Below are 20,525 nucleotides of genomic sequence, written 5' to 3'. Positions count from 1 at the left end.
GTCTATCACATAAAATCCCAATAAAATACATGGGTTTGAATCATTTTTAAAGGCACTGTAGTATAGTCTTTAGGGAGCGGGCGTCTCAATAAAAACACAGAAGGCTTCTCTATATAGAAAAAAACAGTTATCTAACCAAAATTGAAAACGTACATGCATTACTCATCTTTGTAATTTTTTTTTACTTCAGACTCCAAAATCTCTGAACCTCTCTGGTACAACAGGATTCTTTCAACTGTTTGGCCAAGCATTTATCATGCTTTGGGCCACGTACTTGATTATTCAAAAGGTTTGTGGTTAACATAAGTTGACAATTCAAAAGGGACATTTTATGGCAAATAAATAAATAAATGCAACACAATAAAATGTTTTTTGGGTTGTCCCTAGAAAATTAATAGAGGGGAAATCTTCCAATGAGGACACTAGTTCTGGTGACCTGGTGGTCCCCAAGGAATTCCCTTAATTTGCAGGAATTTCCTTTCAGTTCCTGTTTGGCTATGACACAGGAAGTGAAAGGAAATCTCTGCAATGGGACACAGATGGAAAAAAAAAAATCTGACAGGGGTTATAGCACTCCCTTGCTCTATCCAAAATAAAAAGAACATGTTTTGCCTATAGTTCTACTTTAATAATAAACGTATAATTTTATATTTAAAACAAAAATGGCGACTGCCCCAAATAAAACTAGCCTTAAAAACAAGGTGCTCATGGAAGGGCTATGCACTCCATGTTAGAACATATATAGCAATGGATAAATTAGGAGAAGATATGCCTGGAGGGGGTCCATTCCTCATTAAAGGCACAGAAACACACACAGAAGCCCAGCAGAGCACAATGCCAGCATAATGCTCCAACATAGAGACTGTAATAAATTAGACTTAGAACCACACTAAATAGAGGGGCCTTGGTGAGACAGTGAGGCTTCCACATATATTTGCAAATATTGTGCAACTAAAGCTTCTGGTTTTAATGCAAATTGTTAGTGCAATTTGTTTATTTTGCTAGATAGCTGGTAAGTACGCTGGGAAATACATTTTGGACAATTAGGTTAGCCAAATTTTTTAATATATAATAACTGCAGAAAAAAACAGTACATGATCCCTTTAATTAGACAACATTTTACTTTAGTTATAAACCAAGTGAGAGATTATGTAAACTTTACATAAACTGAGACCAAATGGGAAGGTTGATAACGCCACTTTAGACAGTGATTAATATGTAATGTATTGTATCCATTTTTTCCATTCTTTAGGGAATTGCAGTCTTCTGGCTGAGGCCCTCAGATTTGAAATCGATTGTGTCTGATGCCTGGTTCCATATTCTTTTGTAAGTAAACTATAATACAGTATTTAAAAAAACATTTCCTCAATTTTCAGGTCTCAGGGAACCCTTGTTAAAAAATATTTTTAGCTACAACTTATTGTACATCAGTGTGATAAGTAGGCTGCATAAAGGTTTAAAAGAGAAGTATAGCCAAAGCTATTTTGGCTTTACTTCTCCTATGGATCACAGGAGTGCAGTTTGTTCTGCACTCCTGTGATTTGTTTTCAGCCGACAACAGGCTGAAGCCCGCTGTCGGCTGACATCTCCATTCCAGGCTCTGAAAAAAATCCAGACTATATGTCAGGATCCGACCAGAATCCTAGAATGACAGCTGGATCAGTCTCTTGGAAGCCACTGAGAGCCCGATCTAGCCCCTCCTGCCCCCTCCACAGCCCAGGGCTCACTGAAAGGGCAGAGCAGAGAGCCAGGGACTTACAGGAATAAATGAATAAATAAAGTGGCATGAAAAGGATGTATAACACCCTCCTGCTTAATACAACAGAATTATTTTCAGCAATATTTTGAAATGAAATAAATGGTAATAACTAGGGTTGAGCGGACACCTAGATGTCCGTGTTCGACGGGTTCGGCCGAACTTTAAAAAAAAGTCCGGGTCCGTGTCCCGGACTTTTACCGAACTTTTCCCGGACACCGAACCCCATTGAAGTCAATGGGGACCCGAACTTTAAGGCACTAAAATGGCTCTAAAACACCAAAGGAAAGGGCTAGAGTGCTGCAAATGGCAGCAAAACGTAATTAAGAGCATGGCAAGTGCTCTGCAAACAAATGTGGATAGGGAAATAACTTAAAACAACAAAAAAAAACAGAAAAATAAAACAATGTTCTTCTTCATCTCTGAAGGACGAGGCCCATATGGAGTAGGAGGGAGGTTGAGGTGGTGGTGGATGTGGCGGTGACATAGGCGTGCGCACAGGGTGTGCTGGGTGTGCCTGGGCACACCCTAATCACCTAGGGCACATAGCATTGCCAGTGAGGAGATGGGAAAGATCTCCCTGGGACCTGCTCTGCTCTATTTCTCCTTGCCTACAGGTACATGGCCCCGATACATTACTCTCCCTGCTGGCAAACACATGCATGTGTATTTCAACTTTGGGGTGCACACCTTAATGCAATAGGCTGCGCACACCTATGGGCGGTGTAGGTGGAAGCGGCGGTGGAGGAGGACCAGGGCCGGATTAACAGCATCATGGGCTTGGTGCTGAGGATTTTGAAGGGCCTTAGGGCCGTGCCTTGCCATGCACCCAGAGGAGGAAGGGTGCAGCCATGCATGCCTAATTCAACATGGGATGCTGTCTCTGAAGCCCATAAACACATCCATGCATCGCCAACTGTCCCTCCTTGTCCGGCCTTCACGCTGTGTGGGGAGGTTCTGAGGGTGCTGCCTGGGGAAGCGAGCATAGAAGCCAGACTTCTGTGTTTACAAGTGACAGAAGAGCGGTAACAGTGAATATGGCCAACCCGGGGCCTATATAAAAGGTAGGGGCCTGGAGCTGCAGCTCCAATAGCCCCTACATTAATCTGGCCCTGAGGAGGAGGACGAGGTAGCCAACACTGCTTCTTTTCACAAATTTTAAATGAGGGTACACCCCAAAAGAGTGAGAAAGAGCAAAAATGGAACAATGGGTGGGTAAGGTCGGTATCCATTGCTATTCTGCATAAGGTACGGAAAAGTCCCGTGGGATCCATGCCTGGTTCATTTTAATGAACGTGAGCTTGTCCACATTGTCTCTGGACAGGCGGCTGCGCTTGTCTGTTATAACGCCCCCAGCCGTGCTAAATACCCGTTCAGATAATACACTGGCTGCAGGGCACGCCAGCACCTCCAAGGCGTAAAGGGCAAGCTCAGGCCATGTGCCCAATTTGGAGACCCAGAAGTTGAAGGGGGCAGACCCGTCATTCACTACATGTAGGCGTGTGCACACATACTGCTCCACCATGTTGGTAAAATGCTGCCTCCTGCTAAGACGTTCCATCTGAGCTGCTGGTGCTGCTGTTTGTTGTGGCGTGCTGACAAAGCTTTTCCACATTTCGGCCATGCTAACCCTGCCTTCTGAGGTGCTGGCGGTGCCCTGGTTGCGTTGGCGACCTCCTCCTCCTCCTCCTCTGCCTTGTGCTTCCACTGTGGCCCCGCTGTCAGATGGGAATGCCAGCAGCATGGCGTCTACCAGCGTGCGCTTGTACTCGCGCATCTTGCGATCGCGCTCCAGTGAGTGAATTAAGGACGGTACGTTGTCCTTGTAACGGGGATCCAGCAGCGTGGCCACCCAGTAATCAGCACAAGTTAGAATGTGGGCAACTCGGCGGTCGTTGTGGAGACACTGCAGCATGTAATCGCTCATGTGTGCCAGGCTGCCCAGAGGCAACGAAAGGCTGTCCTCTGTGGGAGGTGTATGGTCCGTGTCCTCTGTATCCCCCCAGCCACGCACCAGTGATGGCCATGAGCTGGCCTGGGTGCCACCCTGCTGTGAACATGGTTCCATCTCCTCCTCCAGCTCCTCCTCCTCCTCATCCTCCTCATCCTCCAGAACTGTGCCCCTGCTGGACAATTGCGTCCCTGGCGTTTGCGTGTGCAGGAACCCACCCTCGGAGCCCCTTGCGAATGACTGCCCTGAAAGCCTTGGAAATGTTACCTCTTCATCCTCCTCCTCCTCCTCATCCTGTGCCACATCCTCTTCCATCATCGCCCGAATTGTTTTTTCAAGGAGGCATAGAAGTGGGATAGTTAAGCTGAGAACGGCGTCATTGCCACTGGCCATGTTGGTGGAGTACTCAAAACAGCGCAACAAGGCACACAGGTCTCGCATGGAGGCCCAGTTATTGGTGGTGAAGTGGTGCTGTTCCGCAGAGCGACTCACGCGTGCGTGCTGCAGCTGAAACTCCACTATGGCCTGCTGCTGCTCGCACAGTCTTTCCAGCATGTGCAAGGTGGAGTTCCACCTTGTGGGCACGTCACATATGAGGCGGTGAGCGGGAAGGCCGAAGTTACGCTGCAGCGCTGCCAGGCGAGCAGCAGCAGGGTGAGAACGCCGAAAGTGCGCACAAACGGCCCGCACTTTCTGCAGCAGCTCTGACATATCGGGGTAGTTTTTAAGGAACCTCTGCACCACCAAATTCAGCACATGCGCCAGGCAAGGGATGTGCGTCAAACCGGCTAGGCCCAGAGCTGCTATGAGATTTCGCCCGTTATCGCACACCACCAGGCCGGGCTTGAGGCTCGCTGGCAGCAACCACTCATTTGTCTGCTGTTCCATGCTCCTCCACAACTCCTGCGCGGTGTGTGGTTTGTCCCCCAAACAGGCAAGTTGTAAAACTGCCTGCTGTCGTTTACCCCTGGCCGTGCTGAAGTTGGTGGTGAAGGTGTTACGCTGTCCGGATGAGGAGGCGGTAGAGGATGAGGAAGCGGAGTAGGAGGAGTTAGGAACAGGAGGCAAACTGAAGCGCCCTGCAATCCTCGTGGTGGAAGGACATGCGGCAAATTGCTATCCGCCTCAGGCCCATCCGCCACTGCATTTACCCAGTGTGCCGTTAGGGAGATATAACGCCCCTGACCGTGCTTACTGGTCCACGTATCCGTAGTTAGGTGGACCTTGGCACAGATGGCGTTGCGCAGTGCACACCTGATTTTTTCCCCCACTTGGTTGTGCAGGGAAGGGATGGCTTGCCTGGAAAAGTAGTGGCGGCTGGGCACGACGTACTGTGGGACAGCCACCGACATAAGGTTTTTAAAACTGTGCGTCTCCACCAGACGGAATGACAGCATTTCAAAGGCCAATAATTTTGAAATGCTGGCATTCAGGGCCAGGGATCGCGGGTGGGTAGGGGGGTACTTCCTCTTCCTCTCAAGTGTTTGGGAGATGGAAAGCTGAACGCTTCCACGGGACATTGTGGAGATGGTTGTTGGTGACCCAGGTGGTGGTGTTGCTGACAGATCGTCTGTTTGCGGGGTGGCAGGTGCCGGTATCACTACAGATGTGGCTGGAGCGGCCGAGACTGCAGCAGAAGAGGAAGCAGGATGAGCCAGAGACGTTTCTTGGTTTTGAAGGTGTGTACTCCACTGCAGCTCGTGCTTTGCACTTAGATGCCTGATCATGCAGGTTGTGCTCAGGTTGAGAAGGTTCATGCCTCGCTTCAAGCTCTGATTGCACAGGGTGCAAACCACTCGTGTCCTGTCATCAGCACATTTTCTAAAGAACTTCCACGCTAGAGAACTCCTTTGAGCTGACTTTGGTGCGCTCGTTCCCTTGCTGCGTTGGGCAGTAGCGGGCGTAGTGTCTAGGGCACGGCCGCTCCGCTTCTGCACCCTGCTCCCTCTTCTGCTGTGCTGGTGGCTCTGTGCGACCACCGCCTCTTCCTCCAAACTACTCAGTTCACCTGCATGACGTTCATTCCATGTGGGGTCGAGGACCTCATCGTCCTCCACATCATCTTCCACCCAGTCTTCACCCCTGCCCTCCTTGTCGGTCTCCACAATGCTGAACGCCGCAGCAGTTGGCACCTGCGTTTCGTCATCATCGGAGACGTGCTGCGATGATCCTTGCATGTACTCATCTTGAGAAATAAGTGGTTGGGCATCGCTGCACTCAATCTCTTCCACTTCTGGGGCAGGGCTAGGTGGATGGCCCTGGGAAACCCTGCTGACAGAGTCCTCAAAAAGAATAAGAGACTGCTGTATGGCTTGGGGCTCAGACTGCTGGCCTGATTTGCAAGGGGGTGAGGTGAAAGACGGTTGGACATTGGCTGCAGGTGCCAACTCTGACCTTTCTGCAGTAGACTGGGTGGGAGACAATGTGAAGGAACTGGAGGCACTGTCAGCAGCAAACCAATCTACTATCGCCTCAACTTGTTCTGGCCTCATCACTTCTAGGGGCGTTTGATGCCCTACCAAATACTGATGCAGGTTCTGTCGCCTACTCACACTTGAGGAAGGTGTTTCACTTGTGCGTGTAGCTGGCACAGATCGACCATGTCCTCTCCTTGCAACAGGAGCTCTACCAGCAGCACCACGACCCAGGCCACGGCCCTTATTTGACGGTCTCCTCATATTTCTGTAATTTAAGATCTTGCCCTAGAAAGGTTTTTATTGAATAGCGGAATAGAAAATATGATCCAAAAAAAGTGTATGTATATCACACGTACACAACCACACTAGGCCCCAATTACTATTGTTTGTACCCCTAAAAGGCTAGATGAGGAGTAGGGGGAGTATGGAACAGGCAGCACCCTCAAACCTTCAGAAGTATGAGATGAACCCCAACAACTTGGAAAGGTGGATCTCTCTCACACGTACCGACACAGACTATCCCGCAATTCAATTGATCCTCAAAGGTTTTTATTGAATAGCGGAATAGGAAATATGATCAAAAAAAGTGTATGTATCTCGCACGTACACAACCACACTAGGCCCCAATTACTATTGTTTGTACCCCTAAAAGGCTAGATGAGGAGTAGGGGGGGTATGGAACAGGCAGCACCCTCAAACCTTCAGAAGTATGAGATGAACCCCAACAACTTGGAAAGGTGGATCTCTCTCACACGTACCGACACAGACTATCCCGCAATTCAATTGATCCTCAAAGGTTTTTATTGAATAGCGGAATAGGAAATATGATCAAAAAAAGTGTATGTATCTCGCACGTACACAACCACACTAGGCCCCAATTACTATTGTTTGTACCCCTAAAAGGCTAGATGAGGAGTAGGGGGGGTATGGAACAGGCAGCACCCTCAAACCTTCAGAAGTATGAGATGAACCCCAACAACTTGGAAAGGTGGATCTCTCTCACACGTACCGACACAGACTATCCCGCAATTCAATTGATCCTCAAAGGTTCTTATTGAATAGCGGAATAGGAAATATGATCAAAAAAAGTGTATGTATCTCGCACGTACACAACCACACTAGGCCCCAATTACTATTGTTTGTACCCCTAAAAGGCTAGATGAGGAGTAGGGGGGGTATGGAACAGGCAGCACCCTCAAACCTTCAGAAGTATGAGATGAACCCCAACAACTTGGAAAGGTGGATCTCTCTCACACGTACCGACACAGACTATCCCGCAATTCAATTGATCCTCAAAGGTTTTTATTGAATAGCGGAATAGGAAATATGATCAAAAAAAGTGTATGTATCTCGCACGTACACAACCACACTAGGCCCCAATTACTATTGTTTGTACCCCTAAAAGGCTAGATGAGGAGTAGGGGGGGTATGGAACAGGCAGCACCCTCAAACCTTCAGAAGTATGAGATGAACCCCAACAACTTGGAAAGGTGGATCTCTCTCACACGTACCGACACAGACTATCCCGCAATTCAATTGATCCTCAAAGGTTTTTATTGAATAGCGGAATAGGAAATATGATCAAAAAAAGTGTATGTATCTCGCACGTACACAACCACACTAGGCCCCAATTACTATTGTTTGTACCCCTAAAAGGCTAGATGAGGAGTAGGGGGGGTATGGAACAGGCAGCACCCTCAAACCTTCAGAAGTATGAGATGAACCCCAACAACTTGGAAAGGTGGATCTCTCTCACACGTACCGACACAGACTATCCCGCAATTCAATTGATCCTCAAAGGTTTTTATTGAATAGCGGAATAGGAAATATGATCAAAAAAAGTGTATGTATCTCGCACGTACACAACCACACTAGGCCCCAATTACTATTGTTTGTACCCCTAAAAGGCTAGATGAGGAGTAGGGGGGGTATGGAACAGGCAGCACCCTCAAACCTTCAGAAGTATGAGATGAACCCCAACAACTTGGAAAGGTGGATCTCTCTCACACGTACCGACACAGACTATCCCGCAATTCAATTGATCCTCAAAGGTTTTTATTGAATAGCGGAATAGGAAATATGATCAAAAAAAGTGTATGTATCTCGCACGTACACAACCACACTAGGCCCCAATTACTATTGTTTGTACCCCTAAAAGGCTAGATGAGGAGTAGGGGGGGTATGGAACAGGCAGCACCCTCAAACCTTCAGAAGTATGAGATGAACCCCAACAACTTGGAAAGGTGGATCTCTCTCACACGTACCGACACAGACTATCCCGCAATTCAATTGATCCTCAAAGGTTTTTATTGAATAGCGGAATAGGAAATATGATCAAAAAAAGTGTATGTATCTCGCACGTACACAACCACACTAGGCCCCAATTACTATTGTTTGTACCCCTAAAAGGCTAGATGAGGAGTAGGGGGGGTATGGAACAGGCAGCACCCTCAAACCTTCAGAAGTATGAGATGAACCCCAACAACTTGGAAAGGTGGATCTCTCTCACACGTACCGACACAGACTATCCCGCAATTCAATTGATCCTCAAAGGTTTTTATTGAATAGCGGAATAGGAAATATGATCAAAAAAAGTGTATGTATCTCGCACGTACACAACCACACTAGGCCCCAATTACTATTGTTTGTACCCCTAAAAGGCTAGATGAGGAGTAGGGGGGGTATGGAACAGGCAGCACCCTCAAACCTTCAGAAGTATGAGATGAACCCCAACAACTTGGAAAGGTGGATCTCTCTCACACGTACCGACACAGACTATCCTGCAATTCAATTGATCCTCAAAGGTTTTTATTGAATAGCGGAATAGGAAATATGATCAAAAAAAGTGTATGTATCTCGCACGTACACAACCACACTAGGCCCCAATTACTATTGTTTGTACCCCTAAAAGGCTAGATGAGGAGTAGGGGGGGTATGGAACAGGCAGCACCCTCAAACCTTCAGAAGTATGAGATGAACCCCAACAACTTGGAAAGGTGGATCTCTCTCACACGTACCGACACAGACTATCCCGCAATTCAATTGATCCTCAAAGGTTTTTATTGAATAGCGGAATAGGAAATATGATCAAAAAAAGTGTATGTATCTCGCACGTACACAACCACACTAGGCCCCAATTACTATTGTTTGTACCCCTAAAAGGCTAGATGAGGAGTAGGGGGGGTATGGAACAGGCAGCACCCTCAAACCTTCAGAAGTATGAGATGAACCCCAACAACTTGGAAAGGTGGATCTCTCTCACACGTACCGACACAGACTATCCCGCAATTCAATTGATCCTCAAAGGTTTTTATTGAATAGCGGAATAGGAAATATGATCAAAAAAAGTGTATGTATCTCGCACGTACACAACCACACTAGGCCCCAATTACTATTGTTTGTACCCCTAAAAGGCTAGATGAGGAGTAGGGGGGGTATGGAACAGGCAGCACCCTCAAACCTTCAGAAGTATGAGATGAACCCCAACAACTTGGAAAGGTGGATCTCTCTCACACGTACCGACACAGACTATCCCGCAATTCAATTGATCCTCAAAGGTTTTTATTGAATAGCGGAATAGGAAATATGATCAAAAAAAGTGTATGTATCTCGCACGTACACAACCACACTAGGCCCCAATTACTATTGTTTGTACCCCTAAAAGGCTAGATGAGGAGTAGGGGGGGTATGGAACAGGCAGCACCCTCAAACCTTCAGAAGTATGAGATGAACCCCAACAACTTGGAAAGGTGGATCTCTCTCACACGTACCGACACAGACTATCCCGCAATTCAATTGATCCTCAAAGGTTTTTATTGAATAGCGGAATAGGAAATATGATCAAAAAAAGTGTATGTATCTCGCACGTACACAACCACACTAGGCCCCAATTACTATTGTTTGTACCCCTAAAAGGCTAGATGAGGAGTAGGGGGGGTATGGAACAGGCAGCACCCTCAAACCTTCAGAAGTATGAGATGAACCCCAACAACTTGGAAAGGTGGATCTCTCTCACACGTACCAACACAGACTATCCCCCAATTTAACTGATCCCCAAAGGTTTTTGATTAAATAGCGGAATAGAAAATATGATCCCAAAAAAGTGTATGTATATCACACGTACACAACCACACTAGGCCCCAATTACTATTGTTTGTACCCCTAAAAGGCTAGGAGTAGGGGGAGTATGGAACAGGCAGCACCCTCAAACCTTCAGAAGTATGAGATGAACCCCAACAACTTGGAAAGGTGGATCTCTCTCACACGTACCGACACAGACTATCCCGCAATTCAATTGATCCTCAAAGGTTTTTATTGAATAGCGGAATAGGAAATATGATCAAAAAAAGTGTATGTATCTCGCACGTACACAACCACACTAGGCCCCAATTACTATTGTTTGTACCCCTAAAAGGCTAGATGAGGAGTAGGGGGGGTATGGAACAGGCAGCACCCTCAAACCTTCAGAAGTATGAGATGAACCCCAACAACTTGGAAAGGTGGATCTCTCTCACACGTACCGACACAGACTATCCCGCAATTCAATTGATCCTCAAAGGTTTTTATTGAATAGCGGAATAGGAAATATGATCAAAAAAAGTGTATGTATCTCGCACGTACACAACCACACTAGGCCCCAATTACTATTGTTTGTACCCCTAAAAGGCTAGATGAGGAGTAGGGGGGGTATGGAACAGGCAGCACCCTCAAACCTTCAGAAGTATGAGATGAACCCCAACAACTTGGAAAGGTGGATCTCTCTCACACGTACCAACACAGACTATCCCCCAATTTAACTGATCCCCAAAGGTTTTTGATTAAATAGCGGAATAGAAAATATGATCCCAAAAAAGTGTATGTATATCACACGTACACAACCACACTAGGCCCCAATTACTATTGTTTGTACCCCTAAAAGGCTAGGAGTAGGGGGAGTATGGAACAGGCAGCACCCTCAAACCTTCAGAAGTATGAGATGAACCCCAACAACTTGGAAAGGTGGATCTCTCTCACACGTACCAACACAGACTATCCCCCAATTTAACTGATCCCCAAAGGTTTTTGATTAAATAGCGGAATAGAAAATATGATCCCAAAAAAGTGTATGTATATCACACGTACACAACCACACTAGGCCCCAATTACTATTGTTTGTACCCCTAAAAGGCTAGGAGTAGGGGGAGTATGGAACAGGCAGCACCCTCAAACCTTCAGAAGTATGAGATGAACCCCAACAACTTGGAAAGGTGGATCTCTCTCACACGTACCAACACAGACTATCCCCCAATTTAACTGATCCCCAAAGGTTTTTGATTAAATAGCGGAATAGAAAATATGATCCCAAAAAAGTGTATGTATATCACACGTACACAACCACACTAGGCCCCAATTACTATTGTTTGTACCCCTAAAAGGCTAGGAGTAGGGGGAGTATGGAACAGGCAGCACCCTCAAACCTTCAGAAGTATGAGATGAACCCCAACAACTTGGAAAGGTGGATCTCTCTCACACGTACCAACACAGACTATCCCCCAATTTAACTGATCCCCAAAGGTTTTTGATTAAATAGCGGAATAGAAAATATGATCCCAAAAAAGTGTATGTATATCACACGTACACAACCACACTAGGCCCCAATTACTATTGTTTGTACCCCTAAAAGGCTAGGAGTAGGGGGAGTATGGAACAGGCAGCACCCTCAAACCTTCAGAAGTATGAGATGAACCCCAACAACTTGGAAAGGTGGATCTCTCTCACACGTACCAACACAGACTATCCCCCAATTTAACTGATCCCCAAAGGTTTTTGATTAAATAGCGGAATAGAAAATATGATCCCAAAAAAGTGTATGTATATCACACGTACACAACCACACTAGGCCCCAATTACTATTGTTTGTACCCCTAAAAGGCTAGATGAGGAGTAGGGGGAGTATGGAACAGGCAGCACCCTCAAACCTTCAGTATGAGATTGTGTTCACTGTACCCCACAAAGATTGTGTTCACTGCACCCCACAAAGATTGTGTTCACTGCACCTCACAAAGATTGTGTTCACTGTACCCCCCAAAGATTGTGTTCACTGCACCCCACAAAGATTCTGTTCACTGTACCCCACAAAGATTGTGTTCACTGCACCCCAAAAAGATTGTGTTCACTGCACCCCAAAAAGGATGTTGTTCACTGCACCCCAAAAAGGATGTTGTTCACTCCACCCCAAAAAGATTGTGTTCACTGCACCCCACAAAGATTGTGTTCACTGCACCCCAAAAAGATTGTGTTCACTGCACCCCAAAAAGATTGTGTTCACTGCACCCCAAAAATGATTTTGTTCACTGCACCCCAAAAAGGATTTTGTTCACTGCACCCCAAAAAGGATGTTGTTCACTCCACCCCAAAAAGATTGTGTTCACTGCACCCCAAAAAGATTGTGTTCACTGCACCCCACAAAGGATTTTGTTCACTGCACCCCAAAAAGATTGTGTTCACTGCACCCCAAAAAGGATGTTGTTCACTGCACCCCAAAAAGGATTTTGTTCACTGCACCCCAAAAAGATTGTGTTCACTGCACCCCACAAAGGATTTTGTTCACTGCACCCCACAAAGATTGTGTTCACTGCACACCAAAAAGGATTGTGTTCACTGCACCCCAAAAAGATTTTGTTCACTGCACCCCAAAAAGATTGTGTTCACTGCAGCCCAAAAAGATTGTGTTCACTGCAGCCCAAAAAGATTGTGTTCACTGCAGCCCAAAAAGATTGTGTTCACTGCAGCCCAAAAAGATTGTGTTCACTGCAGCCCAAAAAGATTGTGTTCACTGCAGCTCACACACAGAAAAATGGATGTGGATCACTGACACCTGCCTATCTCCAATCCCACACCACACAGCAATATCGATTGTAGTTTGTAGAACACAGTTTCCCTAAAATTCAGCAGACTCTGTCCCTAACAGGATTGAGAAGAGATCGTAGATCAGGATTGAGTGCAGACCCCACCCCCCACACAGCAATATCGATTGTAGTTTGTAGAAGACACTGACCCTATATAATTCAGCAGACTCTATCCCTAAAATGCCTACAACTCGCCCTGCCTAAACACTCCGACCTGTCCCTCAATTCTATCCGGACACAAATGGTTTTTTCCTGCCTATCTTTCCCTAATCAGCAGCCAGCACGTTGATGTGTGCTCTGTCCCTGAATCTAAGCAGCATAATGACGCCGCTGCGGCTGCCTCGAACTTATAAAGACTTGGTCACATGCTTCAGACGGCCAATCACAGCTACTGAGACATTTGCAGGCATGGCTGGGATGGCTTAAGGCACACCAGTTAAACGATTGTTGATTGGCTGTTGAAAGCCCGCCATGAAAAGAGCGCCAAAGCATGCAAAACCCGGAAATAAAACGACCGAACACGGATTTTTACCCGAACATACAGTAAAGTGTCCGTGTCCGTGTTCGGGTACAAAAAATCCAATTATTCGGTACGAACACGAATAATACAGTCCGTGTTCGCTCAACACTAGTAATAACAGAAAAAAACACAGACATTAAAAACTGTAGTTACATAGTTAGTCAGGTTGAAAAAAGTCCATCTGGCTCAACCAATAAAAAACAAAACAAAAAAAAAAAACAATAATGAAAACCCAACCATACAATCCCATATACACAATCCTATACCTGCAGTTTATCCAGAGGAAGGCGAAAAAACCCCAGCAAAGCATGATCCAATTTGCTACAGCAGGGGAAAAAAATCCTTCCTGATCCCCCGAGAGGCAATCAGATATTCCCTGGATATAAATATTGGTACCCATTTATATTAAGTTCACCCAGAAAAGAATCCAGGCCATTTTTAACCACCTCAATACAGGGCACTTAAACCCCCTTCCTTCCCAGACCAATTTTCAGCTTTTAGCGCTGTTGCAATTTGAATGACAATGGCGCGGTCATGCAACGCTGTACCTAAACCAAATTTGTGTCATTTTTTCCCCACAAATAGAGCTTTCTTTTGGTGGTGTTTGATCACTGTCAGGTTTTTTCTTTTTTGGTGCACAAATAAAAAAAGACTGAAAAGTTTGAAAAAAAAAAAAAAGTTTTTTTGTTTAGGTTATAAAATTTTGTAAATAGATATGTTTTTTCCTGCACTGATGAGCACTGATGATGCCGCACTGACAGGCACTGATGAGGAGACACTGATGGGGTGGCACTGATGGGGTGGCACTGATATGCAGCACTGATGGGCACTGATAGGTAGCACTGATATGCAGCACTGATGGGCACTGATATGTGGCACTGATAGATAGCACTGATATGCAGCATTGGTGGGCACTGATAGGCAGCGCTGATGGGCAGTGATAGGCAGCACTGATGGGCACTGATTGGCGGCACTGATGGGCACTGATAGTGGCACTGTTGGGCGGCAATGATCGGCACTGATGGGTGGCACTGATCGGCACTGATGGGCACTGATAGGCAGCACTGGTGGGCAATAATGGGCACTGGTGGGCGGCACTGATAGATGGCAATAATGGCACTGGTGGGCAGCACTGATAGATGCCATTGGTGGGCAACACTGATAGGGAGGGCACTGGGGGGCTCTCTGAGCCCTGCTTGCCATCCCTGGTGGCCATAGTGGGCATCCCTGGTGGTCATGGGTGGGCATCCCTGGTGGCTTAGTGGCACCCCTCCCCCCCCCAGGGCTGCACTGGTAATCAATGTTCTGATTACCAGCACAGACCCCCCCTGTGATCAGTGAGTAATTAGAAATACTCACTGATCACCCCCGCAGCAGCACCGATCCTCTGATCTTCTCCTCACTGACAGGATCTGTCAGGAGGAGAAGAGATCGAAGCCGTTACAACGGCTCTATTTACATTACATGACGGCTGTGATTGGACACAGCCGTCATGTGATCAGGAGGGCCAATCACAGGGCCCTCCTGCCGAATGATGTCGCTCTGTGTCCGAGGGACATAGGCACATCGAGATCGCGCCGCTGCGCGTGCCCGCGGCGGCGCGATCTCTCTCCTTCTGAAGGACGTTCCGGAACGTCCATTCAGAAGGACGAGACTCCCGCCCGGCCGTATATGTACTATGGCCGGGTGGGAGGTAGTTAAAGCAATTTAGTGAGCTAGCCAGAACCACCTCTGGAGGGCGTCTATTCCACGTTTTCACAGTTCTTACAGTGAAGAAACCTTTCCATATTTGGAGATGAAATCTGTTTTCCTCTAGACGTAGAGAGTGCCCCCTCGTCCTCTGTTTTGACCTTAAAGTGAACAACTCAACACCAAGTTCACTATATGGGCCCCTTTAGTATTTTTTTACATGTTGATCATACCCCTCCTTAATCTCCTCATCTCAAGAGAGAATAAATTCACTTCCCCTAATCTTTTCTCATAGCTGAGCTCCTCCATGCCTCTTATCAGTTTGGTTACCCTTCTCTGCACTTTCTCCAGTTCCCCGATATGCTTTTTAAGAACTGGTGCCCAAAACTGATCTGCATATTCCAGATGAGGTCTTACTAATGATTTGTACAGGGGCAAAATGATATCCCTCTCTCTGGAGTCCATGCCTCTGTTAAAGCGGAGTTCCGGCCACAAAATCGACATAGTCGATTTTGGGCCATCCGCTTGCTATAGGTCACCTGAAACAGAAATGGGTAGTTAGGTGGTTTTTTTTTTTTTACTTACCTTGTAATTGAAGAAAGAAAATACTCACCTCTCTTCCACTTCCACCCTCGGCCGCACGGCCCGCGCCATCACTTCCGCTTTGCAATGATTCCTGGGAGCTGAACGTCATCGCTCCCAGGAATCAATGCGACAGCACCGGCCCCGCTCGTCACTTCCGGTGCGACGCCGCATTCCCTGCTAAACAGCTTCTGGGCATGCCCAGAAGCTGTGGAGGAATGCGGCGCCGCACCGGAAGTGACGAGAGGGGCCGCTGCAGGGGCATTCTGGAAGAAGAAGACACGGAAGAGGACGCAATAGAGGATCGCGCTGGCTTCAGCTGCTCACAACAGAGATGGCAAGGCTGGAGAAGAAATTTTAAAAGTGAGTATTTCTTCTAAAAGGTAAGTGCGAACCGGGACAGATCAGAGGCTAGCCATTGTGCAATGTACTAGCCCTGACTGTCCCAGGGGTATGTTCATTGAAATTTTTTTTCCGTGGCCGGAACTCCGCTTTAATGCAAGAAAGGACTTTGCTTGCTTTGGAAATCGCAGCTAGGCAGTGTATGCTATTATTAAGCTTATGATCTACCAGAACACCCAGATCCTTCTCCACTATGGATTCCCCCAGTTCTACTACACCTAGTATGTATGAAACATGCATATGCTTAGCCCCCAAGTGCATAACTTTACATTTATCAACATTAAACCTCATTAGTGTCCCCTAACATTAGTGGTAAGCATTGAGGTGACCCCTTTTATTGGTGGTTAGTGGAAATGTTCCCCCTGCATTGGTGATCTGATGAGATTAATTTACCCTTGCTCCCAACTCAAGGAACCCCTAGCAGCCTTGGAACCCTGGTTGAGAAAGGCTGATATAAGATGTCTCTAAACGCCATCTTGTCCCAGCCCCGAGCTTTGTCACTGTCTTCCTGCCCACTTCTAACATGTCGGCTGGGCAGCCTAAGGAAAAACGTCAGCACTAACTGATCTCAGATCCAAGTAAAGCAGCATTGGTTTAATGGACAGCAATGCCAGCAATTGTCAATGCCAGCAATAACCCCTAGCATTGGTGTCAGAACCAGCAATAGCTCCCAGCATGTGTCAAAGCCTGCAGAAACCCCCAGCAAGTGTCAGGGCCCTCAATGAAAACCCTCAGCAATATTAACCCCTTACAATAATAACCTCCTCCAGGCAGCAATAATAAACTTCCCCTCAAAGCAGCAATGATAATCCCCTTCAGGCAGAAAAAATAACTCCCTCCCCAAGATAGCAGATGTAGCACCCGACTCATCTCCGGCATCAGGGAGGGCTGACATTTCACCTCAGACTGCAGGTTGCTAGGCATTGTGCGTTGAGGACAGTGTAAAAAAAAAAAAAAAGGGCCAAGTCACTTTTAATGCTGAACAAAAGTGAGCAAAAATTCAGGGAGAGAAGGGTAAGGACACAGGACACCCAGAACATGGAGACTAGCAGACTCCCTAAACAATAATGGAAAGGGAGACAGCAGTACATAAAAGAGTCTTTAAACTGTACACAGTGTTCTGTACTTTCTTTGCAACAGCTATCTCCTATAGCAACAACAACAACTCACAGTTTTGTCAGGATAAGTCCATCTTGACAGTTTCCCAGGCTCTCCACAGTTCTTCGGTCTATGGCAGAGTGACTTCTGGTACTTCATCTCAGGTCTCAATCCTTTCCTTCATGCATACAGACAGGCCCTCAATTGCAGAGCCTGTGGCTTCAAGCCTACTCAGCACAGCACATTTTCACACACCCACACCAGACCAAGGTATGGGTATGAGGACCCTGATCACTTGACCTCCCATAATATGTATACTCCCTTCGCTTTGCATGCACCAGAGTCCAGGAAATCATAATAATGCCAAAAGTACCAGTGACACCTACTGACAAAAGGGAAGATCTACAGCAACAGTGGAGTTAGGGGAAAACCCAGCAAAGCTAGATTTACTGGTAGTCTCTATTTAGGATAGGGTGGTTACAAAAAAATAATCTCAGCTCCCAGAGGGCATTAACAAATTATTGCTGTATGGGGAGGAGGATATTATTGCTGCCTGGGGGAGGTTACTATTAATAACCTCCCTCTGGCACTAGTTCTGCTTCCCAGACTCAAACAAACTCGTATGGTCACAAGATGAATTCTCCACAGCCAGTTCTTTCTTGATTCACACCAGAATTGGATGCTAACTCTGTCCTTTATATCAACCTGCCAAGTATAGGCAGCCCTGCACAGGCTTGAACTTTACTTGAATTTGTGTAAGTTGTGACCCACAGTTTTTCCTTGCCTGCATCCAAACAACCTTAAAAAATCCCTTCTCTGCCTTGGCATGCCTGCTGAGCTGATGGGACCCAAGGAACTGCACTTTAATTGTTTGCAGCTGCAGCCCATGGTAGTGCCTGTACCTAGATATAATTAAGAAGTCCCCTCTCTGCCCTCAAGCTCCTCTGTTTAAAGGATGGGGCCCATTAAAGGAAAGTTGGCTGTACCCTTCTATCGGTGGCCCTGACCACACTACATAGTATGACAATTCTTATTGTTTCCTGATCCAGCTTTTCAACTCCCTGTGCCAACTGCCTACCTAAAGAGCAATAAATAAAGAGTAATACGATGCTAATGAATTATCCATTGAACAGACAGAAAGTGGACACATGGTATATCATGAAGGGAATATGTATTCCTGCTAAACTCTTCAACATGCTGTCAAAATCATAACTGTGCCAAAAATATAACAGTTCATGAGCTACTATAAATGTGGTTGTTGGAGTCTTTTTTTGTTTTTTAGTATAGGTAGACATTAAAAAAACTGAAACACCCGCAGACAACCCTGGTTTCAGTGTTGGCTTCATATGTTACAACTCATCTTAATTCCAGGCTAAATAGGCACCCGCCCATCCTTGGCCCTAGTGGGCCAAGATGTTGGTGGGCCTATGGCCTTGAGTAAAATACTAACAGAAGTAGGGTGGTTAGATATTTGGCCATTTAAACATCCCTTGGGTAAACAGTTCTCATGTTTTTCCAAATCATAGGAGTTGTTATCTAGGGCTGGCCTTTGTGTTGGCAACACCCCACTCACTTCCCTTGTCTCCCGTATAGAGTACTTACCAAGAGGCGTGATAAGTTACAATTCACATACTGTGTCATATCAGTTTTCAACCACATGTAGAAGTTTTAACTTGAATATTATTTTTTTCAGTTTTATACAGGCAGTCCTTGTTATGGTATCAATGTTCTGTTGTATATTTGGAGTAGAAGTGTATCTGGCCTTTACTGTCATAGCCATGGTCCTTGGATGGACAAACCTGATGTATTATACAAGAGGACTTCAGTCCCTAGGAATCTACAGTGGAATGATCCAGAAGGCAAGTACCAATGTCCAAAATTCTTCAACTAGGATCTTTTCTTTTTTTTGGGGGGGGGGGGGGGGGGCTTTGTTTTCTGTAATTAACAAAGTCAGGAACTAATCCGTTATTATTTTGAAAATCAGAAAAGGGTGAAATGTAACCTGACCCAAAAAAAATTATGTTAAGCCACTGCTTTGCATGCAGTTGTGGGGCACTTGCAGAGCAGCCCCCTACACTTGAATAGGTTGCTCTCAGTGGTCACTATGCCTGTCAAAAGCAACAGGGGCAGATACAGCATGTGTACATCCCTGGCTGCTGCCTCTGCAGCTAAAAGGGGTAGTGGTTGGAAGGCTGTATAAATGCAGCTCAACCACAGCACAGGGTTTTACTGCTCCCCAACCTTACGTGTGAACAAGCCCCTAGTGGATTGGAGTGATATGATTTCCCTTTTATAAAAATAAAAATATAATGCTAAAATATAAATATACAGGTATATCTATATAATGTATATTATAATAATACAGTATATAATAATACAGTACTGTGCAAATGTTTTAGGCAGGTGTGAAGAAATGCTGTAAATGAAGAAAGCTTTCAGAAACAGAAGTGTTATTTTTACCAAATAACAAAATGAGTAAAAAAAAAAAAAAAGTAACTGAATAGAAGAGAAATCCAAATCAAATCAATATTTGGTTTGACCATCCTTTGCCTTCAAAGCAGCATAAATTATTCTAGGTACACTTGCACTTTTTGAAGGAACTTTACAGGAAAGTTGTTCTTAACATTTTGGAGAACTAACCACATTGGGTTTGTGGTCATTGTCATGCATTAAAATAAATTTGGGGACAATCAGACGCCTCTCTGATGGTATGGCATGATAGATAAATATCTGCCTGTATTTCTCAGTATTGAGGACACAATTGATCCTGACCAAATCTCCAACTCCATTTCAGAAGTGCAGGCCCAAACTTGCAAGGAACCTACATCATGTTTTATTGTTGCCTGCAGACGCTCATTATTGAACTGCTCTCCAGCCGTACGCAAACAAACTGCCTCCTGCTGCAGACAAGTATTTCAAGTTTTGGTTTATAGTCCAGAGCACCTGCTGCCATTTTTCTGCACCCCAGTTCCTGTGTTTTCATGCATAGTTGAGTCGCTTAGCCTTGTTTCCGCATCGAAGGTATGGCTTTTGGCCACAACTCTTTCATGAAGACCACTTCTGGCTAGACTTCTCCAGGCAGTAGATGAATGTATCTGGGTCCCACTGGTTTCTGCCAGTTCTGTGCTGAGGACACTGCTGCACACCATGTCAAAGAAAAGTAAACATGATGTGTCTTTCATCTGCTCCACCAAGTTTCCCTGGCTGACCACTGCGTCTACGG

General features: G+C 45.9%; 1 protein-coding gene across 1 annotated transcript in view; it reads left to right on the top strand.

Moving 5' to 3' along the window:
* Window positions 1–20,525, top strand: part of TRPV3 (transient receptor potential cation channel subfamily V member 3) — a 216,199-nt gene that overhangs the window by 152,670 nt on the left and 43,004 nt on the right. Inside the window, exons 27-29 of the mRNA XM_082247973.1 lie at window positions 191–289; window positions 1,253–1,326; window positions 18,996–19,161. Coding sequence (XP_082104099.1) covers window positions 191–289; window positions 1,253–1,326; window positions 18,996–19,161 — 339 coding nt within the window. The remainder of the gene's footprint in view (window positions 1–190; window positions 290–1,252; window positions 1,327–18,995; window positions 19,162–20,525) is intronic.

Source organism: Pelophylax lessonae (assembly GCF_965119305.1).
Source record: "Pelophylax lessonae genome assembly, chromosome: 2".
NCBI classification, from domain to species: domain Eukaryota; kingdom Metazoa; phylum Chordata; class Amphibia; order Anura; family Ranidae; genus Pelophylax; species Pelophylax lessonae.
Note: the sequence above shows the minus strand (reverse complement) of the source record. Positions and strands in the feature narration are given on the sequence as shown.